Source organism: Camelus dromedarius, chromosome 27 (assembly GCF_036321535.1).
Source record: "Camelus dromedarius isolate mCamDro1 chromosome 27, mCamDro1.pat, whole genome shotgun sequence".
Lineage (NCBI taxonomy): Eukaryota > Metazoa > Chordata > Mammalia > Artiodactyla > Camelidae > Camelus > Camelus dromedarius.
This window is the reverse complement of record NC_087462.1, coordinates 6,204,040-6,229,420: the sequence shown is the minus strand read 5'-3', so window position 1 is coordinate 6,229,420 and position 25,381 is coordinate 6,204,040. Positions and strand designations below refer to the sequence as shown.

The following is a 25,381-nucleotide window of genomic DNA, read 5'->3' as shown; positions in this document are numbered from 1 at the left end:
TTTGCAATTGCTATTTCTTCAGCCTGGATAACATTTTCTCCTTTGGACACACTCCTGATGGACCCACAAGCCTTAGTTCTCAGGTTACAGCTTCAGAGAAGTCACCTGAGACCCCTGCCCCCATGGGTTAGGAGCTCTTCCCCTGGGCCCCAACAGATCCTGTAGACCTCCTCTCCCCTATTCTGATCTCTCAGCCTTCTCCACTGGGCTGTGAATATCTCAAAGGTGTTTGTTGGATTTGCCCCAGCAGTACACAGTGGGTGCTTAATAAATCATAAAGTGACGAAGTGCTGTTCCGTTGTTCACATAAAATCTAAATTCCCTTGCATGGGATAAACTTGTAAATCTGCCTGTAAAACCACAAGATGGTTATTGGAGAAGATAAACAGCTGGTGTTGGTCATGGATTCTGGGAGCGGAATAGGGTGTGTGGCAGGCAGTGCAGGGAACAGAGGTTAGAGGAGACAGACACTTCACTCTAGTTATCTTTTCATAGGCTTTGAAATTTTCTTACTAGCTGCGTGAATTACTTATGCAAACAAAATGAAAAAATAAAATTCTACAAAGTAATTAAAAGACCTTTTAAAATTGCAAGGTGTGTGGAATTTTTAAACACACATCCAGTTATTCTAACAAGGATAGAATCCACAATGAAATATAGTGTAAGTTTTCGTTAATACTTCACAAAAATATCCATTTGTTACACATCATATTAAAAAAAAAAAAAAAGCCTTACATCTTTATTACAGCATTCAAATCTTCCAGGGTCCACATCCATCCATGCCTAGTCTCTTGCCTTGCTTTGATGACAAAACTCACCTTCACTAATAATAATAATGGTAAAAATGGTAACATGTTCTACGCTTGTCATGTTTTGCCTCCATCATCACATCGATGTTTCACAATCTCTCCCATTTTCCAGATGAGGACACTGAGGTTTGCTCCGAGACCACGTTCTTGGGCGCTGAACTCTGTCCAGATCTCACCGGCGGCCAAGGGCTCAGGTTTAGCCCGGCTGCTATGGGTTCGTGGCGCCGCCTGGAGGCCCGACGGGGAACATGGCAAAGAACCTATAAATGAGCGTTTGGATTTCTGTTGGTGAGGGTAGACGAGGGAGGCAATCCAGGATCTGTGGACTCCCCATTTTGCTGTGTTCTCGGAGAGCCCTGGAAGTCTGAGACGCGACATGACCTTGGCCTAGGAGATGGAGGAGACACATCTCCCAACCTGAGGCGTTTGAGACGGACATGGCCCTGCCCTGGGTGATCTAAGCGAAGAGGCACGGTTCGACAGGCCCAATCCTGAGGGCTTTGTGTGTGAGATAACGCCCTGTATTTAAATAAAAGAACAAAAAAAACCACCACCGTTATTGCATACGAAGAAACCACCACCTAGAATCCTGGAGGCCCAGTGGGGGCGGGACCCGGAGGGCGTGGCCGACATAAAAGCCTAACAGTTATTGGCCATATTCCCTTAGGTGCCCACCCCAGAACTGCCTAACCATGACGGGGAGGGGCCACTTTCCAAGACTAAACGTTCATTGGGTGAATCATGAACGTTTCCTTTGAGCAGGGAGGTCTCATTGGCTGGATTCCTACACCGGTTCTTTAGGGGCGGGATCCAAGAGAGGGCGGGGCTTCTGGCTGTGGGGTCGAGCTGCCGGGTGTCGCAGAGGGTCTTTTAGGCCAGCAGTGAAAACTGGGGTCTGGGGGTTAGTCTTATGGCGGAGGTGAGGGTACGCTGGTGCGGGCCCCGCCGTCCTCGCTCTTGTACACCCTGCTTCCCAATGCCGAATACAAATGGAGTGGGCGGCGTTGCGGATGTGACGTCGTCGCGAGGCGTCGCGAGAGTCCGGAGGAAGCCTTGACCTCTCTAAGCGTACCGAGCTGCGCTGCAATGCTGCAGCTGATCCGGGCCGGCGTGCGGGGTGGGCTTCGGCCCACGGGCTGCCGGGTGAGGCCGGGGACTGAGGGCAGGGTCGGAGGACAAAGTCTGGAGGGTCCGGGGGACCTCTCTCACTCTCGCCCACCGCTTACAGGGCTTGAACGCGCTGACAGAAGAGGTAGTGCAGCCAGCGGAAAAGCCAGAGCTGGTGGCGAGCTCGGGTGAGGTTGCTGGGGTCGCCCTAGGAAGGGCGGTGATGGGGAACTCTGACCCTTGCTCCTGACCCCTGACCTTCTAATCCCTCAGATCCCCAGACGCCTGTGCTGCGCAGGTGCGAGCTCCCGGTTCCCGCGCACCGGCGTCCGGTGCAGGCCTGGGTCGAGTCCCTGCAGGGCTACCAGCAGGAGCGCGTGGGTCTGACCGAGCTGCACCCGGACGTTTTCTCCACGACGCCGAGGTGAGTGGGAGCTGAAATGGTGAACTGAGTGACAGACGGGGAGCGCGAGTTTGGGAATCAGAATGACCTGGGCAGGAGCCTCGATGTCTCCACCTGTCAGAAGCGGGTGATTTTTCCTGCTGAAGAGTTGATGTGAGGTTGAGGGCTGAGAGTTAAGGACGCAAAGCTCTGGAACCTGAGTGACTCTTTTCACATCCTACCTTCCCCCTTGTGCTTCAGTGTCTCCATTCTGTCAAACTTCAAGCGATTAGAGATAATTCTGGCTCATAATACATGCTATAGAAATGTTGGTTATCGTTGCTGTTATTGGGGTTTTTGGGGTTTTTTTTTGTTTCTTTGAAAATATGAGCACTAACAATGGCTAAGTCCTTAACCAAGTGCTTGGCACAGCCTATTTGCATTCTAATTCACTAGATCTTATTTTATAGTTAAGGAAATTAAGCACAGACAAGTTAAGAAATTTGTCCACGGTCACACAGCTTGTAAACTTTAGAGCCAGGATCTCAACATCATGTCGGCCAACTCCCAGGACCAGGTTTTTGTTGCCAAGGTGTATGATGTCTCTTATGTGTACTTATGTGTCTGGCACATAATAAGTACTGCAATTAATTTACTATTTCTGCTATGTGTATGGGTTGCTCCCATCTTTACAGAGTCTCAGTCTGGTAGAGGGCAACAACAACAAAAATGAAATACATACTGGGTTTTGTTTATTCAGTAAATACTTAAGAAGCACCTACTATGTGCCAGATTCTATTCTAGGTGTTGGGAACGCAGCAGTGAGTGAACTCCGAGGTTGCTGATGTTGCTCACGGTCTAGAACAGGGGTCAGCAAACTTTTTCTATAAAGAGCCAGAGAGTAAGTGTTTAAGGCTCTGCAGGCTATAACATCTCCATGGCAACTGTTTATCTTTGCCAATGTAGTACAAAAGCAACCTCAGACAACATGTAAGTGAATGAGCGCAGCTGTGTTCCAGTAAAACATATTTACAAAAACAGGCAGCCAGCCAGCTTTGGCCCACTAGCCATGGTTTGCCAGCCCCTGGCAAACCACCCTGCAGCCCTGGCCAATGTGAGCCACATGTGTCATTTAAGTTCTTCTGGTTGCTACATTTTCTTTCAAGTAGTGAGAAACAAGTGAGACTGACTTCAATAATATATTTTGTTTAACCTGTGAAGTCTAAGAAATTGTTATTTCGACATATGGCACTGGCCACATTTCAGGTGTTCAGTAGAGGTAAACCAGTCCATAAAGAAGTGGCAATGAGTAAGTTGTAATGGTGAGAAAAGAATAAGGGGTGGCTCTCCAGCAAAGGGCTTCCTTTTGGAGATACCTTTCCAGCTAAGACCTATGGGCTGAGAAGGAACTCGCCAGGGGAAGGGCATTTCAGGCAGTGAGAACAGCACATGCAAAGGCTTGGAGGCTGGACTCCACAGAACTCCACGAAATGGAGTGGGGCTGGAGGTGGTGCAAGATGGGGTCAGAGAAGGGTAGGGGCAGATCACACAGGGCCCTGGAAGTGGGTGGGAGGAGCTGAGGTTTTCATCTAGTCGGGCAGGGAGGGTTTTAAGTGAACACAGGCCTCTCATGTCTCCTTCCTCCACAGGCTGGATTTCCTGCACCAGGTTGCCATCTGGCAGAAGAACTTCAAGAGAATTGTGAGTGCCCTGAGTTGGGGGGAGGCGGGAGGAGGTCGAGGACGCCCCTGGCGTGTCTCCTCTGGATTGCTGGGCTCTGGCCTCATCTCTTTCCTTAACCACTTTGTGACATTTGTCAGGCATTTTCTGAACACCCACCATGCACTGGGCATTCTGCTGGTGGACATGACAGGCAAGATCCCTGCTCTTATAAAGCTAGTTCACAGTCTAGTTGGAGAGGTGAATGTGAATCAAGAAGTCATACCTGTAAGTGTATCATTAGGGAAGCTGTCCTAGAGGAAGGGGCATTTAACCTCAGGTGTGTCAGGTAAAGGGGGCAGTGGGGCTAGGGAGCAGGGAGTGGGAGCAGAGTCCCTGTGGCAGGGATCAGAAGGAGTCCAGTGTGGCCATGGAGCTCAGCAGGAGTGATGTGTGGTGTTTGGATCTCATGCCAAGAGCATTGAAGATGCCGCTACCAGTCAGATTCTGCCTTCCGCCTGCCCATCTCAGAAGTCCAGCAAGTCCTCCCTGGCTCTCCATTGCCCTGGGAATGAATTCATCAGCCTGGCATTGGAAGCCCCACATGAACCCACACCCCTGACCTCTCCCCGATTCTCTCTAGCCACATCTGTCCCCATGCCCCACATTCCTTTTAGTTACAACCACATGAAAATCATTCAAAAAATACTAAGCACCTACTGTGTGCCAGGCAGCAGAGCCCCTGCCTTTCTGAGGCTGACATTCTGGACTGGAGGAAGGAAGCTTTGATTTCTTTATCCTTCCCTCCCTCCCAAAGTGCTCTGTGCTTGTCCTAATGAAGCCCTAGTCTCTGTGCCTCCTGTCCGGCTCCTTGGTGCCAAGCCCGTCCACCTGGCTCACTGCTGTATTCCTGGGCGTGGCGCCTCTGGGCTGCAGTGGCACCCGCCTTATGAACCTCACTCTCCTCACTCTGCACCCACAGAGCTATGCCAAGACCAAGACTAGGGCAGAAGTGCGGGGTGGTGGCCGGAAGCCCTGGGTACAGAAAGGCAGTGGGCGTTCCAGGCATGGCAGCATCCGCTCCCCAGTCTGGCGAGGAGGTAAGCAGGGCAGGTCGAGGAGGGGGCTCTAGGGCGCAGGGTCAGGTGTTTCTTCACAAGCATCTTGCGAGATGTCTTGTTATCCCCATTCCCTCCACCTCACCGGCCACGAGCAGTCAGATCAGAGCATTATCCACTTCCTCCCATCTCCCCACAGCTCTGGCCTTGGCCTCTCACCAGACTCTGGCCACACCCTCTTTTTGCCCCACCTCCCATCTCTCCTCTCCTGGCCCACACTTCACACAGCACCCAGACGGATCTTCCCAGACCTTCCAGCCCCTGTGGCCTTTGTGTGAAGTCTGAGCCTCTTACCTTGGCATTCCAGGCCCTGGTGGCTGCAGACCCCTCCCCCTTGTCCCTTCCACACCCTCTCTGACCACACAGCTGAGTCAGAGTCTTCTCCCATTTACCTAGTCAATTCCTCTCATCCTTCTGATGTGTTTGGGCCATGCCTCCTCCAGGAAGCCCTCCCCAACCCTCTTTGGGTCCCCCCACCTGCCACAACCCCTTGTGCTGCCCCGCACAGTCCTGGTTCCCACCACGGTCAAGTTTCTGAATATGAACGGAGTGAGGACAGGGATCTTGTACATCTTGTTCCCTGCACACTCCCAGGGTGGGCCCAGCAGAGGGAGGACACGTGGGTAGACCATTGTCACTCAGGGTTGATGGCTGAGGAAACCGAGACCCAGTGAGGCACAGTTACCTGTCCTAGGTGATGACCGATCCAACCTCCCCTCTCCATCCCTACCTGAGGCCCTGCCCTTTTTGCTGGAATTCAGCCTGGCTACTGGCAGCATCCCTACCACCAGCCCTGTGCCAGACGCTGGGGCAAATTGCTGACCTCCAAGCCCAGCTGGGGCCTTCACCTATTCACGTACCTCTCCCCTCACAGGAGGCATTGCCCACGGCCCCCGGGGCCCCACAAGCTACTACTACATGCTGCCCATGAAAGTGCGGGTGCAGGGCCTCAAGGTGGCACTGACCGTCAAGCTGGCCCAGGTACAGCCTGGGGCCCTGGGGTATGGGCTGTTGGGGCTGGGGAGCCCAGGATGCAGCCGGGACCTGCGGGTTGGGGGCCGGGGGGAGCTCAGACTCCTTTCCTTCCACCAGGATGACCTGCACATAGTGGACTCCCTGGAGCTGCCAACCACAGACCCCCAGTACCTGATGGAACTGGCCCACTACCGCCACTGGGGGGACTCCGTGCTCCTTGTGGACTTGTAAGGGTGCAGGGTAGAGCAGAGGCGGGGGCTGGGCTCTGTCCCCTGCAGGACTCACCTTCTGGCCTCCGTTTCAGAGAACACGAGGACATGCCTCAGAACATTGTGGCAGCCACCTCCAGACTCAAGACCTTCAACCTGATCCCTGCTGTGGGTGAGCAGAGGGCCCTGGGCCACCTTCCAGGCCCCCAGAGAGTGCACAGGCCAGTTCAGGTCATGTCTGTGACTCACCATCCCCCACCCAGCCCTCAGCTTACCCAGATGGAGCATTGGGAGAATGATGTCCACGCAGTGCTGGGTGTGGAGCAGAGGCCCACTGGCTGTCCTCACCCAGCTCCTCACTCAGAGACACGGGGTCAGGGCTGTCCTGAGCACGTGACACCCATCACTGCATTGACAAACCCCCAGAGCTCTCTCCTGGCCTCTGGATGGCATGTCTGGCTGCCTTCTGGGAAGCTGCTTCTGAGGTCTCATAGTCCTTCTGGCTCACAAGGACTCCTTCCTCCCTGTGGCTGAGGCCCCAAACCACGCTGTCACTCACCCTCCACTCCATCTCCTGCCCAGACCAGGAGTTGCCTCTGCCCTGGTCCCCACCGGTGCCTGTTGGCCACCAGAGGGCGCCTGTAGGCACCTGAATCAGGTCCTGTCCCTCTGCCCATAACCCTCCAGGGCTCTCCCGTTCCGGGTAAAAGCCCAAGTCCTCCCCGAGGCCCCCAGATCCTGCAGGACCTGCCCTCCCGTCCCTTAACCCCCACCTTGCTCACAACTGCAGCCCCACGGGCCTCCCTCAGTATGTCGTGCTTATTCCTCTGCTCTGTTTATCATGTCTCTCCCACTGGAGTGAGAGGTGGAATCACTCCTGACCCCGAGACAGAGTGGGCTCTCGGGAGGCCCGTCGGAAGTTGATGAGCTGAGGACAGTCCCTCGTCCAAGGTCTCTGGTGGCGAGTGGCTGAGATGGGGATTGAACCCAGGCTGTGGGGCTCTGGACCCCACACCAGACCAAGGTGTCTCTGTAAGGGGGATGCTCCCCTGAGGAGCGGAAGGGGCTCCAGACATGGAGGGCAGCCCACCCTGACCGCCCCCCGCCCCGCCCCACCCCCAGGCCTGAATGTGCACAGCATGCTGAAGCACCAGACCCTGGTCCTGACCCTGCCGACCGTCGCCTTCCTGGAGGAGAAGCTGCTCTGGCATGACTCGCGCTACACACCCCTCTACCCCTTCCGCCTGCCCTACCGTGACTTCCCCTGAGCCCGGACCACGCTCCCCCACGCCCCCGGCTGCCGGCCTTCCTGCTCACTCTCTGAGCCAGGCCGAGCCCCTGGCAGGCTTGGGAGCCTCCCGCGCAGCCTGCGAGGGCGGCCGGCCCTGCCCAGACCCCCTCATCCTGGTAGGAAGCTGAGGCCACACAGAGTAGCCGAGCAGGAGTCACCACGGGAAAGGACAGCCAGCTCAAGAGCCTGTCCGAGCTCCCGCCCGAAGTCTCCCTTTTGTGTAAGATAAATTTTATTTTTCAAAGAGGAGAATCAACATCCCGTTGCCATTTTGTGAATAATTCCATTTGGCAAGTTGGGCTCTTTCCCCGTTGCTGGGCACCACTAGGTACCTCACTCCTCAAGGGGCGTCGGCACTGTTTGTAGAAATGACCCACCGTCAAGTTTCCCAGGTGAGCCAGCCTCCCGGGGCTCCCAGAGGAGCACCAGCCATCGCTGCAAGCCCACCAGTGGCGCCTCCTGGTCCCCAGCACCCTCCCTGAGCGCTCGCACCACTGACGGCGCCTGTGGTCCCCAAACACTGCGGTGCTTCCGTCTGGGTGTGGGCCCGATTCCACAAACGGGCGTGATGTGGAAGCTTGAGCTCTCGCCCCCGTGATCTTCCCTACGCGCGGGGTCAGGATCTGTGTCGTCAGTAAGCAAGCAAGCAAACATTTTTTAAAACACACCAAGCCAGTATCCTCATTCTTCAGCCTGCTGATGTTATTTGCCCCCTGACCCAAGTTGTTATTTTTTTAACAGTTACAAAACAGACTAAAAATGTGGTCTGTTTCTTTAAAGTTGGTCAAAAGTGCCATCTCATGTGCAGGCCCAGCCAGGCGGCCACAATGACCCATCTCCCAGGCTGCCTGTTACTGAAAACATGTCTGGAATGCCTCTCTTGGGAATGCCTTAAGAGCTCACAACATATTCTTTCAAAGTCCTCAATGGACATAAATTTTGACCCTTAATGTGTCAGATTTGACTTAAGCGAAAAAGGAAAAGCTAACTGGAGCCAGCAGGAAGTGGGTGCAGAGGCCAGGAGGGAAATGCTGCTGGGCTGAACCCTAACTGCCTCTCCCTGTGCCTGTCACCAGCCCTGTGGGGACACCGTGGCCCAGAGTAAGAGCCAGCTGTTGTCCTGACAGCGCCCAGCCTAGTCTAGAGAGCCTTGCTGGCATTCCCTGGCATTTCTTGGCTTGTAGACCCATTACCCTGATCTCTGTCCTCATCTTCAAATGGCATTGTCTCTGTGTGTGTCTGTGCCCAAATTTCCCCTTTTTGTAAGGGCACCAGTCATGTTGGGTCAGGGCCCACCCTAATGACCTCATCTAAAATTGATCATCTGCAAAGTGTTTCTAAATAAGATCACCACCATCCAGGGGTTAGCTTTGCTTCTTTTGAAGGGGGTTGGGGGGTGGGGGTGGGCAGGGAGGAGTAGTTGAACCTGTGGTGGGGTGTAAGGGGAAGGATGGAACACGATCAGCGGTGGGGACTGGAAGTTGGCATATGTGACTTCATCACATGTCCTCTTTGCTGTTGGCTATTTTGAAATTCTAATAAAAAAGCCTTTTCTAAAAAAGAGAAATGAGTGAAGATATTTCTTAAGGGGAGCTGTTGGCTACCTGCAAATCTCCATCTCACCCTCTTGGGACATGAGGTAACCCAGTGGCTGGAGAGGGAGGGGACTTCACAGCCTTTGAAAAGCATCCCTGAAGGCAGGACACCCAGGACTCAGGCTGACTCTGGATTAAAAAAGCTCAAGGGAGCCCTTGGGGCTGGGATATGACCCCCAGGAGACCCAGAGGGTGAGAGGCAGGCAGCGCTGGCGGTGGAGTCAGGGTGTCTGCTGATTGGTGGTCGGCATTGGAGCCCCACTGGGAGGGATGAGAGGGTAGGACCAGATCCCAGGGGCCAACAGAAGAGCCACAACCTACATCAAAGATGCCCCCACCCCAGCGAAGGGTTCTCCAGGAAAGAGGAAGCTTCAAAAGAGCCCTTCACCCTCAAACACTTTACCATATTGCTAGGGCATCAAAAAGAGTAATGCCACCAGCCAAGGGGGGACTGCCCTGTCCCCTCCTCCCTGCACCTAGGCAGGAGGGACCCAAAGGCTGCTGACAGGAGTCAAGGGGGACAGAAAGAGGGTCAACAGCGGGGGAACCAGGCCCTTTGTCTCTACCAAGCCCTCCAGCCTGGAAAGGCCTGACCCGGGGCTCCCATCCAACACCAAGTCAAGTTCAGAGATTTGAACAAGATGCTGATCTGGGCCCAAGTGCCGGGCAGAATTCTCAGCCAGGGTCAAGGCCAAATCCACAACAGAATAAATTTTGAAAGAGTAGAGGAAGAAGCCAAGTTATGTTTTGATCAACATCCAAACATCATGAATTTTAGCTTCATACCCTAGAGGAACTGTGCTGCTTGAAGGAACAAATCTGTGAGAACAGAGGAGGAAGTAGGTATATCTGCTGAGGAAGTTTGAGGAGAGATTCTCAGAGCCGAGTCCTAAGGAAACACAAATAGAAACTACTTAGTATCTGCTCCCCCTGCCCACGAATGGTCTTACTGAAATCTCATGTCCACCCTTTGAGGTGTATGTTACAGCTGAGGCCACCAAGGTTCCAACAGGGGAAGTGGCTTGCTCAAGGTCACAGCTTGTGGCACCGTGGCCACATCCCCTCGGCACTTGCTGGTCCATGCACACCCCTGGCAGCCTCTGCTGCAGGACTGTGCTGGGTTTGTCCACTGGACGGGTCAGAAAGGCTGTGGACCCACAATAACATACCACTTCCCACCAACTGGGAGGGCAAAAATAATAATGATAAAACAAAACAAATATTGGCAAGGATGTGAAGAAATTGGAACCCTGCAAGCTTTGTATATTGCTGGTGGGAGTGTGGAGTGGTGCGGCTGTTAGTCCCTCAAAAAGATAGACATGGAACTACCCTGTGACTCAACAGTTCAGCTAGGTATGGACCCAAAAGAACTGAAAACATGTCTATACAAAACCTTGTGCATGAAAGGTCATAGCATGATTCATAACAGCGGAAATGTAGAAACAACCCAAATGTCTATCAGTTAATGGATGGATAAACAAAACGTGATATATCTTTTCGATGGAATATTATTCAGACTGTGGCCTGAACATGACGGAATTTCCTCAAAAAAAAAATTAAAAATAGAACTACCATATAATCCAGCAATTCCACTCTGAGTATTTGTCCAAAAGAGAACAAATTGCTATCTTGAAAAGCACCTTGTGCTCCCAGCCCTGTTCCAAACTTGTGGGTGAAATCCTCTGATAACCTTTTGTAAAAGCGATAGGAAGGGAATTCTGGGTTGGGGGAACAGCACAAGCAGAATGCCCAGAGAACAAAAGAAGTTCACGTATTCGGCACATACGTCTTAACCATCTGCCTGTAATGACCAGACAGTGATGCAGGTGCTGGGACTGACAGGGGCCCTGGCCTTCCAGAGCTCATACAAAAGCAGGTGACAGGCAATCAAGTCAAAAGTATTTCAGCAAGTGAATGAAGTTTTAGGAATGAAACCATTAGGGCAAGTGACAGGGAATAACCAGGGTGTGGCCCAAGATGGAAGAGGCCAGGGAGAGGAGGAGGCTCAGGCCACAAGAAAAGAAGGGCTGGCCACATCAGGGATGAGGGAAAGAGTGTTCCAGGTCAAGGAACTGCGGGATGGCCACATCAGAGCTCAGAATGAGCGGCGAGCAGACATGATGCCATGGAGTGGGGTTAGGGTAGTTCTCCTGGGTCCACAGCCTCTGGTCTGCAGCGGGTCCATTTCCTGATCTTCCCGAGACTCCTTGGCACCCTGAAGGAAGCCCTGCCCTTCCTGGTGGTTGCAGCCCAGGATTGGGGAGCATCTACTTTCCTCTCTTTCAAGGAAGTACAAAGGCTGTGTACTAGTGGGAGGTGCATGCTTCCTCTGCCAAATGGCTCCCCATTTTCAGCCCATCCTTATCTCAGGAAATGGCCCTCCACTCTTTCTGGACCTCAGACCAGGACCAATTAGTTGAACTTGACTCTGCCCTGCCCCCAAGTCCCAGCAAGTACTAGCTGGCCCTGCTCCCAAAATGGATGCCAAATTTGACCACTTCACCAGGGCCCACCCCAAGCTCCATCACTGCTCCCCTGCATAGGAGCAGTCACCTCTTCTCTGATCTCCTGGCTTCCTCCCTCTCCCACCCCTTCCTCCCCACCATCTAACTGTAGCTCCTGCCATCTCAGGAGGGTGCCTGTAAACACCTGAGTCAGGTGTCCCGCCTCTACTCAGAACCCTCCAGGGCTCCTGCCTCACTCAGACAAAAGACCAAAGTCCTCCCAGGCCATGCTCTGCCTCATCCCCTCCCTGCCCTCCTCTCTCCTCCAATTCTCTCCCTCCCTTACAGCACTCCAGCAACACTAGCCTCTTGGACGTTCCTTAAGGCAGTTCCTACCTCAGGGCCTTTGCACATTCAGTGCTCTCTGCCTGGGACACTCTTTCCCTGATGTTGTCAGGACTCTCTCCTCATCTCCCTCTGGTCTTTGCTCAGTCTTTCCCAGAATACTCTATTTAAAAGTTTATTAACCCTCACATTTCCTATTCCCTTCTCTGCTTTGCTTTTCTCTTGGCACTAATCACAAGCTAAGTCTCCACATATTTTATTTTCCTTTCTTTCTGTCGTCCTCACTAAGAGGATCTCAGCACAATGGCAGACATTCTTGTCTATTCTCTTCATTGCTGTGTCCTCAGCACCTGGAAGGATGCCTGGCAAACAGTGGGCTCTCAATCAACACTGAACAGCGTATTGAGAGACAGAAGGGAAAAACCACGCTTTTATGGCTGAAAGGGGAACCTGGGCCGCGCGGGGGAGCTCTCCGCCAGCGCACGTCGGACAGAGGCCAAAGGATGAGGTGACGCCAGTCTAATAAAAATACGCCGGAAAATGACCCCCGGCAGAGGATTTTCCCAGACCCTCCCAGGGACATCCCCAGTTCCGACTCTGCGCCTTTGTCCAGGCCGTTTAGGGCTGGATTTCAGTACCCTCCACCCTCCAAGAGGAAAGATCCCCGTGTAAAATCCTTAGGAATAATCAATCGGGGTGGAGCGACGGACGGTTTTCTGACTAAAGAGTGACTCGCAGCTCCTTCCCCGAGAAGAAGGACCCGAGCGTCCCTGAGGCCCCCCTCCCTTCCCCTTCTGCTGCGCGACCTCCTTGGCCCCTCTGAGGTCTCCATGGCGACGCGGCGCGCGCCCCACAACAGGAAGCCTCGCTGCCGGCTCGGAGATTCCAGGGTCCCCGGCCTTGATGCGGTGGATGCCGTGTCTTGGGGTCACACGCGCAGGCGTGGCCTGTGTGCGGGTTGGGGGCGGCCTATCCGCGGCACTATGCCTCCGCGAGGCCCTAATGGAACTAGCCCGAGCATGAACCCGCAGAGCCTTGGTGCAGGCCCTAAGGGTTCGAGTTTCGGCAGCTGCGCGGAGAGGGCGGGGGTTTGAATGACCCCCCCCCAACTTCGGGGCCTCGGAGCTGCCTCAGTTTCCCTGCAGAAAGCAAGAATTCGAGCGCCCCCTGTCCCCTCTCCCGTCAAGGTCGGCTGCCTCAGTTTCCCCGCGGAGCCTGGGAACGGTAGCCGAGGGGCTCCACGCGTCAGGACCACGCGGCTTCCTTCCTTTTTCTGGAAGCTGTAAACACGCCCCTGCGGCCCAAAAGGAGAAGCGAGGCCGCGGGGATTGGGGGCTGGGGGTGGGAGCGCCCATCCGTCTGGGATGCGGAGCCCCGGACGTGATGCGCTGCGCGTCCTCACCCCACAGGGTTCACTGGCGCCTGGAGAAGCCTGGGCCTGCTGCGGTCGCTTCTCGAGAAATCTGTGTCAGCTGGGCGGGGACATGCCCCGTGGAGGAGGGGCACCCTTGATTGAGAGGGCCCCAGGAGGATTCCTGGGCTCCCACCCAAGCGAGGGACCATTCACTCGGTTAAAGATGTCTGCGTGCGCTAGGGAATCAGCCTTGTGTTCGAATACCCTCCAGGATGGAGCCTCAGTTTACCCGTCTAGGGAACGGACACAATAATAGTCCCCGCTGTCCAGGCTGGTTGGCGGTATTCTGTAAAGGGCTTAGCGCAGTGTAAACGCACAATCAAGTTTAGCCCGGCCCAGGGACGTGACCCCTAGCGCCTGGAGCAGCTCCAGGGTTGTTGTCGTCAGGCCGCCGCTGCCAGGCGGCCTTCATTACTTCAATTCGGAAATTCCGGTGCTTGAGCGGCCAGCGAGCGGGCACAACCTGGCTCAGGCCCGGCACCCTCTCAATCCGGAAACGCCTGAGTCTTCGTTCTGGAGGGGAAAGCGCGAGGTTTCCGGGAAAGCAGCACCGCCCCTCGGCCCCCGGTGGCCGGCCGGTATATAAGGACCCGCGCGGTCGTCGGCGCCACAGTCCGCCCGCCACACGCCTCCGCGCGTCTGTGCCACCTCATCCGCCCTACCTCCGCCCGTGATGGCTCCCGGCGCCGCCCATCCCGCGTTGCTTGCGCTCCTGGCCCTGCTCGGGGCTCTGCTCCCAGGTGAGTCAACGATCGGGGCTGCCGTCGGGCCGGCTCTCAGAATCTAGAATCCCGGCTGCGCCCCGGGAGCGGTCAGAGAACCGGCTCCCAGCCAGCTGGACACAGGGCCACTTGCGCTCGGATAACTGTTTATGGGAAGTTGAGGCGAGAGCCACTGATTGAAAATCAACAGCCATAGGTTCGAATCCAGGCCAGCATCATGACTCGATGTGTGGCTTCGGACTATGGGCCGCCTCTCCCAGAGGAGCCTCAGGTTTTCTGCTGTAAAATGGAGAAATTGATAGCGGCCACCTGGCAGTGGTTGTATCCTGGCCCCAGGTGGTGGTCTGACGCTGTGGAGATGTGGCGCCGCGCGAAGCTGAAGTAGACTGGGGACCCCCCCACGCACACATGCACATTCTGTTCCTCATCCCCTGCCCTTTGGGGAAGTCCAGAACTCTCTGCCCAGGGGAATTCCAGGGCTGACTTGGCCAGGGAGCAGAGGCAGAGAAGTGGGACGCCCCAGCAGCCCTCCATCAACTCCAGCCAGGAGGGAGAAGGGAATGGGGGCAGTGGGTCTCAAGTGGTGGTCCGTGTCGGGAAGTGGGAGAGTTAGAAATCAGTTCCGCGGTTACCAGCTTCACAAAGGCTTCTAATCCGGACTCCAGTCTGGAGTCTACCACTTTCTAGCTGAGTAACCTTCCTTTTTCAGGCCTCACCATCTCCCTCTGTGAAATGGGAATGATTCCAGACTCACCCTTGGAGAATTCACAGAGCTGCTGTTCCCACACTTCCACCAACACCACCTCCACCTCAGATAGAGTAGACCCAAAGCTGAGGGCAGAGATCTTTGTGGGGGGGCAGTAGGATCAGGAATCTCAGACAGACATTTTTTCCTCTTTGGAAGCACCACAGTCTGAGGGAACTAATCCCAACAACCCCCCCTTCCTTCCTACCTGTAGCCACTCACTACCTGTCCTGTGCTAGAAGTTAGCTGCATTAGCAGGGGGTGGGGTGAGTGTATTGACCCACTTTACAGATGGGGAAATTGAGGCCCAGAGATGGGACACGACTTGTCCAAGGGAGTGAGGAGCAAGCCTGAGTGAAACCCCTTCATCCCTGGAGGGCTGACTCCCTCCACCTGACCTCTTAGGAGGGAGAAGGACACTGACTTCATGCCCCTCTTTTGCTGAAATCCTCCATGGCTCCCTATTGCTTTCAGAATAAAGAACACATCCTTAGCGTGGCTTCCACTGCTTGCATGATCTTCCTGGCCTCATTTCCCCCCAACTCATGCTCCCTTACTCTGCTCCAGCCACTCTGCCTCAGGACCTTTGCATTTGCTATTCCTTTTGCCTGAAATTCATTTCCCTTTTCTCTGGATAGCCAGCCCCTGCTCATCATTCAGATCTCTGCTCGTACATTAGCCTGTCACCAAGGCACTGTCTGTTCTATCACCCCGCTTTTGTTTTTGCCAAAGCTCTCTTTAGCATCAGTTATTAATTATGTTGTTTGCTCATGAATTTTTTGTCTCCCACACGGAAGGCAGAGTTCTGTCTTGTTCAAGGCTGGGTGCAGTAATGTTGATGACCCTTTTTTGTCATGCCTTTCCCCTCCTCACCTTTTTGTTCCAGGGCCAGGAGGTGCTGAAACATCAGTGCAGCCCCCAAAAGCCATCATACCCCAAGGAGGTTCTGTGAGAGTGACCTGCAGCGCTTCCTGTGACCACCCGAGCATTTTGGGCTTAGAGACCGAGCTAACTAAGAAGGAAGTGGACCATGGGGAAAACTGGAAGACTTTTGAACTGACCAATGTGCTGAGTGACAGCACTCCAAAATGCTTCTCAACCTGTTCCGAAAATCAGTCGTCAACTTCAGTGAGCATCATTGTATACCGTGAGTGGCTGGGCCCAGGGCTGGACTAGGCAGGCTTGGGCAGTGGGAGGTGGACCGGGGAGTCCCCAGCAGGCTGGGGCAGCCTTTGTTGCTTGGTGATGGGGCCACGGTCTCACTGCAGGGCAGATGGGCCCATCTTCGGAAAGCATCTGGACATCTGGACATCTGGAACCCTTCCTTGAACTTCCTTGGGCGTGCATTTAGAACATTGACAGGGATTCAGTACATTCGAGAATTGTGGCTTCCTAGGCCTCTTTAAACACATGACAAGGTTCTAGATCTAACTCTTAAAAAAAAAAAGTGCAAATTAAAACTAGCCCTGAGATGGCATTTTTCACATATTGGCAACAATCCAAAGAATTGATAACAGATGTGCTGGCAAGGGTGAGGGGAAGCCAGCAGTCCCAGGATGTTTCTGACAGTATGGGGGTGAAAAGAACTCAAACCCAGGTGGGGAAGTGGGCATCAGTCCTCAAATGGCGTGTGTCCTTTGACACAGAAACTGCACTCATGGGAAATGGACTTGTGGGTGTCCCTGCCCATGAGAGAACTGAGGGAGTGTGGGGTTACTCACTGTGGCTTTCTCTGGGAGGGCAAAAGTTTGCAGGCCACCCAAATACAGGGGCTGGGAAGATCAGACGTGACTCAGCCGTCCCATGGATAGTATGCAACTGTGTAAAAGAAATAGACAAAGGCGCCTCGTGTCCTGAAAGAGAATGAATTCCAAGGTGTACGGTCAAGTTCAAAAGAAATATGGTATGCCCAAAATGAGTGGCGTGCCAGCCTCGGTGCTAAGGAACCACAGGGGTGAGGGAGGCTGTGTTTCTGTATTAAACAGCCTGGAAAGGAAATGCAAGAAATGACAATTATTTTTGATTTGTTATTTGGGGGAAGGAAATTATGTTTGTTTGTTTATTTTCGTTTTTGTTTTTACTGAGTTATAGTCAGTTTACAATGCTGTGTCAATTTCTGGCATACAGCACAATTTTTTAGTCATACATGAATATACATATATTCATTTTCATATTCTTTTTCCCTGTGAGCTACCACAAGATCTTGTATATATTTCCCTGTGCTATACAATATAACCTTGTTTATCTATTCTATATGTATTATATATATATCTATCTATTCTATTTATGCTAACTCATTCTCTCACTTCAAAATGCCCAAAGTAAGAAAAAAGACACACGGAGAAAACTCGTCCCCTGACCTCTCCCAGAGCCCCCCAGCTTAGAATGAGTTAGCATTACCATAAGCAAGCAATAGATCAATGAAATTCAAAACAAAGCAAAAAGGTAAGGAAGAAAAACAGAGAGCTGGCCAACTGGCTTTGGAATTAGACAGCCTTGTGTTCTAGTCCCAGCAGGACTGTCACTAACCAGGTGACCCTGGAGTGTTGGGAAAGGGGTACACATAACTTCCTGATTGACTCCCATGAGACCTCCTTGCATGAGTTTAATGATGCAGAGAGACCTGAAGGACATTCCACCTTCACGGTACCTGCCAAAGGAAGATTTTGGGCAAATATTGGCTTTGCTTCTGAAGTGAAGGATGTCTGAGCAAATGTCCGCCAGGTGAGGGAAGTCCCCAAACATTCCCAGTTGCCTCTGAAAACACCCAGGAAACCTCCTCGCGGGACCTTACACCTCTCAGTCTGAGAGTTGAAAGCCCAACCCTTCAGGTTTGAGTCTCTGCCCGAGTTCTCCCTTTGGGACTCTGGGTGCTAGACTTTGCCCTAGTTTTCACCTCTGTGAAATGGAGCAGATGGCCGCACGTAGTAGCAAGGGGTCACCTAGGAGAGATTCTAGCTTAGTCCTGCCCCCACCCAGGGTAAAGATGAAATTGCATCTCTAGGTGCCTGAGCTTTCTCTAGAAAGAGTTGTAATTCCTGCAGGAGGTGACCCCCAACTGGGCTTTGAAGGATGCGTAGGAATTGGCAAAGACAGGCATTCTAGACAGAAGGAACAGTCTGGGTGAAGGTTTGGAGAGGGGAAACATGGTGATCTGGGGTTGAGGAGGCAAGGGGGACTGAATATCAACAGATTGGTGTGGCTGGAGCTGAGTCTGGCGGGACCTCAAATGCCAGGCCAAGGAGTTGAGGTCTTTTCCTTAGGGTGATCAGGAGCCCCGGAGGGTGTGTGAGCAGACCAGGAATCTAGATCGCAGAAGGCTGGCCTTACAGGAAGCCAGAGAGCTGCTGGCCATGGACCCAGTCCACGTCGCACATGTCACAACTGTGGCTGCATGCAAGAAGGGAGAGACAGACAAATACTTGAAGGGTGGAGTGACCAGGACTTAGTGAGGGACTAAAATTGTGGAATCAAGGAGAGATGCAGGCAAGACAGACCTCCTCCCTAAGTCTGGCCTTAAAGACAAGAAGCTGGGCTTGGAGATGTGAGTTTGATCTGGGGCTGTGGTTTGAGAGGGGCCTCCAGCTCTGCAAGTGGGGGTTTGTAACAGGTGGTTAGACGTAAAACTTGAATCTCTAAGGGGTTTCTCAGCCTTTTTTTTTTTTTTAACAGCTTTTCGAATACGGTGCAATGAATTTGTATTTATAGAGTGTATTTATAGAGTTGTGCAACCACAATGTGGATTAAGAACACATCCATCACCTTAAAAACTAATTTCATGCCTATTTACAGTCACTCTCTCTACTTCTGAAGTGGATTAAGAATAGGCCTACCTTCACAACATTGTAAAATGACTATAACTCAAAAAAATGTTAAAAAAAAAAAAAAAGAATAGTCCTAACTCCACTAGCCCCAGTTCACAGTGGAGAGAACCGAGGCTTCGCTTCCGTAGCCCAGAGGGGTGGGAAGGTTCCAGTGGCAGTCAATCCCCCTCAGCCCATCGTGAAAAACCAGCAAAGCTAGGAATCCAAACCAGACTCCTAACACTTTAACAGCACTGCCAAGTGACATTTTAGGGTCTCCTGAGGTGGGAATAGGAAGTGGGAGGCCTTAAGACCCCTCCCTGAGGAGCCTGGCGGGGTGGTCTCAGTGTTAAGCCACAGGTCACCGGGGCTCTGCTGGTGATTTTTTTTCTTGCTAGTGATTTTCACCAGCATTCCAGGCTTAGAATTCTGTTTCCTCATATAGATTGGAGACCTCGGCGTGCGGAACCCAAGCCTGCCTGTTGTTTTTCAGGGGATACTCAGAGTTTCGTTTTGCATGTCCATGGATTGGTCTTACATTTTGAACATTTCAGGGGATCCCACAGCTCCTTCGGGAACTTCTTTCCCTTAAAAGGAAACTCCCAAATGGCCTCAAATTAGAGTGGGTGGTTCAACCTTATTCTTTCTGCAAATATGGAGTACCTACTGGGTGTCAAGGACCCAACAGGGGACAAAGCAAAGATCCCTTCCCTCCTGGGCTGACATTCCATGGCGGGAAAAGAGGAGAAACAAGTTAACTGAGTAGACGATTTTGTATGTGAAAGGTGATGGGTGCTATGGACAAAAATAAGGTCAAAAAGAGAAGGGAGAGCACGAGTCTTTTCATAAATGTCTAGAGGGTGGGCAGCTTAAATGTACTTTGTTTATTTGCCCCAAATCCCAATGAGAGACTTTGACGTTTTTTCCCACCTCCCGCTTTCAGATGCTGCAGTGAATAAAGAATTTTTTTGCCCCCTTCACAACCACTTGCGGACTTCTTACCGGTTTATCCTGAAGCTCTTAACATTCCTATCTGGCTTAGGTGGTTTTGGGTGTGTTTTGGGGAGAGAGTGGTGAGGCTCCTTAAGCAGGTGTGGCCAGAGGCACCCCAGCACCGCGCTGTGGGCGGGCAGCCAGCCCGTCCAGTTCACACAACACTTGCCCCTCTAGGGTTCCCGGAACACGTGAAGCTGGCCCCCCTGCCCACCTGGCAGCCCGTGGACGAGCATTTCATTCTGACCTGCCAGGTGTCTGGCGGGGCACCGCGGGCCCACCTCAGTGTGATGCTGCTCCGCGGGGAGGAGGTGCTGGAGCGGCAGCCAGTGGCAAAGGGGGAGTCCACCGAGGTCATGTTCACGGTGCTGGCGAAGAGAGAAGACCACGGTGTCAATTTCTCTTGCCGCACGGAGCTGGACCTGCGATCCGAAGGACTGGGACTATTCCAGAACAGCTCGGCCCCCAGGAAGCTCCAAACCTTTGGTGAGACACTGGGGAGCCAGCAGAGAGGATGGGATAGGGAAATTTCCTTCTTGGGGTGCAGGGTTCCTGGGAAGGAGAGGCCTGTGGCCATGGGGGTGCTGAGAAGGTGGTGACCTAGATTGCAAAGGCTTTGGGGAAGAGCATGTTCTTGGCCACTGGGGTGGAGTGTTCTGGAATGGGTGCCTGGACTGCAGGATCTTCTGAGAAGGCTGTGACCTGGGGCAGGTGGTGTGTGTATCCTGGGACAAGGGTGACCCAGGCCACAGTTTCCCAGGAAGAGGGTGTTCCAGGTGGGGGAATGGAAATGCCCCAGGAAAGGGCTTCAAGATGTCTGTCTCATCTCTGTTTACACCACCACCCTTACCAGTCCTGCCAATGACCGGCCTGCACCTTGATACCCTCCGGATTGTGGAAGTGGGCACACAGTGGCTCGTGAGCTGCACTCTGGATGGGCTGTTCCCAGCCTCAGAGGCTGAGGTCCACATGGCACTGGGGGACCAGAACTTGGAACCCAAAATCGTAAACCATGGTGACTCCCTCTTGGCCACAGCCTGGGTCAAGAGCAACGAGGAGGAGGGCACCCAGCATCTGGTATGTCAGGTGACGCTGGGAGACCAGACGCGGAGTAGACTGGAGAATGTGACCATCTACAGTAAGTAGAAACCTGGGCGGGGCTTCTGAGGGGGCAGGGCTAGAACCCACGGTGGGTCTCACTGTGTGCCTGCCCCACCTCCAGGCTTCCCAGCTCCCTACCTGACCCTGAGCAGGCCCCAGGTCCCAGAATGGACAACAGTGACTGTGGAGTGCAAGGCCCACGCAGGAGCCATGGTGACGCTGGAGGATGCCCCAGCCAGGCTTGGTGCCCCGAGGGCCCAACTCCAGCTGAACGCCAGTGCCGAGGACAATGGGCGCAGCTTCTCCTGTTCTGCTGCCCTAGAGGTGGCTGGGCAGTGGCTATACAAGAACCGGACCCTGAAGCTCAGTGTCCTGTGTAAGTGGGGCATCTGGACAATGACCCCTAACCTCCAGGGCCCAACCCTCACCTCCACCCTGCTGAGCCCCCTCCCCAGATTCCTACCTAAGTCTTTCAGTCCTAGATGGTGAGTGATGTCTTAGTCCCTGACCCCATCTGTCATCTTGCTGTGTTTCTTCAGATGGCCCCCGACTAGACGAGAGAGATTGCCCGGGAAACTGGACATGGCAGGAAGGGTCCCAGCAGACCCTGAGGTGCCAGGCCCGGGGGAACCCACTCCCCAAGCTGAAATGTAGCCGGAAAGGGGACGGGGCTTTGCTGCCCATTGGGGACCTGAGACCTGTCAAGCGGGAGGTTGCAGGCACCTACCTGTGTCAGGCCAACAGCTCTCGCGGTGTCACCAAGCGGGAAGTGGTCGTGAACGTGATCTGTGAGTGCCAGAGTTTGGAGCTGGGCAGGGTGGGGGCAGTGAACCCAGCTCGAGCCTCACCGCCCCCTTGTGTCCTCCCCATAGACCACCAGAATATCCCAGCCATCATCGTTCCAGTGGTAGCTGTTATCACCTTGGGTGCTGTAGGTGCTGCTGCTTACATCTATTACCGTAAGCAGAAGAAGCAGATATACGAGCTGCAGAAGGCCCAGAAGGGCTGGGAAAAATCTGGCAAGAAACTGAACACACCAGCCACGCCGCCCTGAGGCTGCCCCAGGACAGGACCTCCTCAGCCCCCGACACCTGACAAGCGAGGCTGCATCAAACAATGGTGGACACATGCTATTCAGCTACAGCCACCTTCCCAGGATGCCAGAGGACAGGCTCGAGGCCTCAGTCAGGATACAGACAGCATCCGGGTTCATGGCACCTGTGAACTTACAACCCCCAGGCCTCACACCTGACCTGTAGCCATGGGACTGAGCCAAGAGGAAGGGGCAAGACTCAGGGCATGACTGTGAGAGATGTTGAAGTCTGACCTGGCTGGAGGGGGTATGATGTAGAGCTGTACCTTCAACATGGGGATATCCAACTGGGAAACGTTGAAACTCACCCCATTCTGCATGTGCTGAGGCCCTACAATCCTAAGAGGGAAGTGGCCCTGCACAGACACATGCAGCGTTGAAACACAAATCCCCTCACTTCCTCTGACAAATGTCTGCTCGGGTACTGCTATCTGTCCACTGACTGTCCCCAGCCCTTGATGATGACATATTTATTCATTTGTTGTCTACCCGCTATTTACTGAGTACCTTTTATGTGGTCTAGAATGGTAAGCAAGAATGTAGGTTTCTGCCCTCAGGGAGCTCTCAGTCTAACCTCATTCAGGATTGCGAGGCACAGTTGTGCTGGCTGTGCACTGCACATGAGTACCTGGCAAAATGATTAAATGGGGCTAGGCTTTCCCATTCCATTGGCCAAGCTCCTTCCTCCCAGAACTAGTGGTGACATGGTTTAGCTGGTGTCATGCCCAGGGATGACCCACTGAGCCCTGATGCCTCAGCACTGGTACTGACCTCTGCTAGCCACTTCTCCACCCATAACTATCTCTGCTCATGCTCACAGTGACACTTGATGGCATGCCTAAACATGGGTGCTCACTCCTTAATAGCCAAACCATGGAGTCCCATGAAACTATGCCCAACCCCTGCGTGCCCCTGCCTTGTCCTACCTGTTTCCATCTCAGTGGGACCATGCAAGAGCAGAACACTGCAGCTCCAAGCTCCTTCAGCAATAAGGGTCCAGCAGGCAGTGGGGAGGGGAGGCCTGGGAGAAACTGCTCCCTGCTGCAGAAGCCACTCCCTTGTGCTAGTAAAGCTTCTTCATCCTCCCAGCATTGTAAGAGTTGAGAGGGGAGGTGTCATGTCCAGCTGGAGCCCTTTCTAGCCGCCCCACCACAACCCGGTCCTCCCACTTCCTGCCCCAAGAAAAAGCTGGTTCAAGGCCTAACCCTCAGGCTCTAATCCAAACTGGAGGGCCTTCTGAGAAGCTAGTGAAAATTAAAGATCTCTCTCCAGAAAAACAGGATGACGTTTGATTTATAATGGGGTCTGAAATCCCATTCTTAAGCCGTGGGAGGGGGTTGTTTCCTGCAGGGCTTCTGGGCCCCTGGGAGCCTCTTTCCGGGTGGGGCTGACGAGGCGCTGCTGCGATCCTCCTTATCTCCAGAGCCAGCCTTGGCTCCCTGGCTCTGGGCCCCTCAGTGCAGGCTTTCTGCCATGGGGTCTCTGCTCCCCCTCTTTCTGCTGCTTTTGCTGGCAGCCTCCTACCAGCCAACTGGGAGCAGGCGGAGGCGCTGGGGTACCCGGACGCAGGGAACGGGAGGTAGATCTCCCGCACCCTCGGAGACCTCAGCACCGTTCTGGGTGCGCATAAGCCCCGAGTTCAAGGCCGTGCCGCCGGGGGGCTCACTGTGGCTCAACTGCAGCAGCAGCTGCCCCCTACCGGAGGGTTTCAGCCTCCGCACCGTGCTGCAGCGGGGCGAGACGCTCAGTGGGCCCCATTGGGTATCCTACCAGCTGCTGGATGTGAGGGCCTGGAGCTCCGATGTGCAATGCTTCGTCACCTGCGCAGGAGAAACGCGGGAGGCCACCGCCAGGATTACCGCCTACAGTGAGGGACAGGGGCTCAGGCCGGGCTGGGGTGAGGGAAGGGGGACTGCTGGGGTAGCTGACAGCCGCTCTAGGGGGAGCCCTCGGAGTTTGCCCAGCAGTCCCCTCTTGCTTTAGAACAGCCACGCAGCGTGATCCTGGAGCCTCCGGTCTTAGTGCACGATGAGTACACTCTTCGCTGCCACGTGACGCACGTGTTCCCCGTGGGCTTCCTCGTGGTGACTCTGAGGCGCGGTGGTCAAGTCATCTACTCAGAAAGCCTGGAGCGCTACACTAGCGTGGATCTGGCCAATGTGACGATGACTCACACCCTTCATGCCAGGCCCAGTGACTTCGGGCAGCCAGTGACCTGCCACGCCCACCTAAATCTCGATGGCCTGGTGGTCCTCAGTAGCTCGGCACCCATGATGCTGACAGCTTTCGGTGAGGAATTCTTATAATCCTGGGAGGAGTGGGGAAGGGTCGTGACCTCAAGAAGGTGCGCAGGCCAAGAGAGCGTGTCCATGCGGGTCGTCACACCTCCAAGTGCTCAGTTCCTAATTCTCGCCTCCTGTCTCCAGCTTGGAGTCCCGCATCCAAAGCCTTGGCCTCCACCTCCATCGCAGTCTTTGTGGTGATTCATCTCGTCGTGGGGGCCCTCTACCTTCGAAAGTGCCTATTGATGCAGTCCCGGGCCTAGAGGCACTGGTCCATGCTGGCTGAACTGGAGGAAAAAGGAATCTGGAACTATTTGGAGAACCCTGCCTGTCTCAAAAAAGCCTTCCTCAGCCAGCTTCTGTCCCTGGACATAAAGGTCCCCCATTAGTGCTCCTCTTCTGACAAAGTAGTTGTCTTTTTTTGGCCTTGCCTCTATCGTTTTCTCCAAGTTCCTTGTTTCCCTGAAGGCACCTGAGGTTTCTTCACTCTGGTCTTCTGCATGGGAGCCCCAATCTCTCTGCATTCCCCGCCGGTGTAGTAAAAACCTCTCCCGTGGGCATTATCAGTGCAGTGCAGGTGGGCAAAGCATGGGCCCTGGGGGCTTAGGGCTGTGGGAAGGCTGGTTCATGGTATGGCTTCTCCTGATTGGTTCCACCGCTACCACGCAGCAGCTGTGATTGGACGTTAAGTTTCCTTCCCTCCTCCACTTCAGAACCTGCAGTTTCCTGGAGCACAGGGGTGGGGCGAGAACTAATCCCTATAGTTCACCATTAGCGCTGGGAGTGAGAGCACAAATGGGCGGGGTCATGTGTACATTTTGAGGGACGTGGATATGCAGAAAAAATACCCATGTGATAACTACGGGGAAGGAGCAACCAGATGGTCGGGGGTTGGGGGGAGGATGTCACAGACTCGCGTCCTGGCAACGTCCTGATAGTCCCCGGGCCTGGTGAGTGCATAGGAGAGTGTCAAAGCCTGGGGCCCGATGCGGGGTCAAAAGTGTCATAGTTGGTTTCTTGGTCTCGCGTGGACACAGAATCTGGACCCGCACTGGATGCCTGGCAAGGCCGGAGCGGTCCAGTGCCCCGGCCGCTGCACAGAAAGCGGATTCCGGGGTGCTCTTTGGCTGTTCCCACTCACACACGCCGCGTAGACACGTGCCCGCTGCACGCTGGGTAAATACAGACCCAGAGCCGAGCCGACCCTAATTTAGATGCCCGGGAACGCTGCGCGCAGGCACACGTGTTCCCGACTCGCTGTCACTTTCGTCCCCGCCCCTTCTGTCGCGTGCGG

The 25,381-nt window shown here is 54.0% G+C and overlaps 3 protein-coding genes across 3 annotated transcripts; all 3 read left to right on the top strand.

Moving 5' to 3' along the window:
- Positions 1-1,638: 1,638 nt before the first annotated feature.
- On the top strand, positions 1,639-9,117 carry MRPL4 (mitochondrial ribosomal protein L4). The gene is made up of 9 exons (XM_010978345.3): positions 1,639-1,952; positions 2,038-2,104; positions 2,190-2,340; positions 3,948-3,999; positions 4,940-5,057; positions 5,950-6,056; positions 6,168-6,277; positions 6,355-6,431; positions 7,382-9,117. Exons 1-9 carry the CDS (start codon positions 1,896-1,898, stop codon positions 7,525-7,527), a joined length of 885 nt encoding a protein of 294 aa, XP_010976647.1. The 5' UTR covers positions 1,639-1,895; the 3' UTR covers positions 7,528-9,117.
- Positions 9,118-13,859: 4,742 nt separating this feature from the next.
- On the top strand, positions 13,860-23,084 carry ICAM1 (intercellular adhesion molecule 1). Its single transcript, XM_010978344.3, has 7 exons — positions 13,860-14,088; positions 15,702-15,962; positions 19,789-20,097; positions 20,465-20,749; positions 20,834-21,088; positions 21,252-21,500; positions 21,585-23,084. Exons 1-7 carry the CDS (start codon positions 14,022-14,024, stop codon positions 21,764-21,766), a joined length of 1,608 nt encoding a protein of 535 aa, XP_010976646.3. The 5' UTR covers positions 13,860-14,021; the 3' UTR covers positions 21,767-23,084.
- A 165-nt stretch (positions 23,085-23,249) lies between these two features.
- ICAM4 (intercellular adhesion molecule 4 (Landsteiner-Wiener blood group)) lies at positions 23,250-24,604 on the top strand. Its single transcript, XM_031437305.2, has 3 exons — positions 23,250-23,672; positions 23,789-24,094; positions 24,232-24,604. The coding sequence occupies exons 1-3, from the start codon at positions 23,279-23,281 to the stop codon at positions 24,348-24,350; spliced, it is 819 nt and encodes a 272-aa protein (XP_031293165.1). The 5' UTR covers positions 23,250-23,278; the 3' UTR covers positions 24,351-24,604.
- Positions 24,605-25,381: the final 777 nt, after the last annotated feature.

What these genes read in the sequence shown, in the direction of transcription:
- MRPL4 (XM_010978345.3), top strand. Translation starts at nt 1,896, where the DNA reads ATGCTGCAGCTGATCCGGGCCGGCGTGCGGGGTGGGCTTCGGCCCACG. An exon ending in TGACCGTCAAGCTGGCCCAG is followed by an intron (nt 6,057 to 6,167) that starts GTACAGCCTGGG and finishes TCCTTCCACCAG; the next exon opens with GATGACCTGCACATAGTGGA. An exon ending in TCCGTGCTCCTTGTGGACTT is followed by an intron (nt 6,278 to 6,354) that starts GTAAGGGTGCAG and finishes CCTCCGTTTCAG; the next exon opens with AGAACACGAGGACATGCCTC.
- ICAM1 (XM_010978344.3), top strand. Translation starts at nt 14,022, where the DNA reads ATGGCTCCCGGCGCCGCCCATCCCGCGTTGCTTGCGCTCCTGGCCCTG. An exon ending in CCTGAAGCTCAGTGTCCTGT is followed by an intron (nt 21,089 to 21,251) that starts GTAAGTGGGGCA and finishes GTGTTTCTTCAG; the next exon opens with ATGGCCCCCGACTAGACGAG. An exon ending in AGTGGTCGTGAACGTGATCT is followed by an intron (nt 21,501 to 21,584) that starts GTGAGTGCCAGA and finishes TCCTCCCCATAG; the next exon opens with ACCACCAGAATATCCCAGCC.
- ICAM4 (XM_031437305.2), top strand. Translation starts at nt 23,279, where the DNA reads ATGGGGTCTCTGCTCCCCCTCTTTCTGCTGCTTTTGCTGGCAGCCTCC. An exon ending in CGCCAGGATTACCGCCTACA is followed by an intron (nt 23,673 to 23,788) that starts GTGAGGGACAGG and finishes CTCTTGCTTTAG; the next exon opens with AACAGCCACGCAGCGTGATC. An exon ending in CATGATGCTGACAGCTTTCG is followed by an intron (nt 24,095 to 24,231) that starts GTGAGGAATTCT and finishes TCCTGTCTCCAG; the next exon opens with CTTGGAGTCCCGCATCCAAA.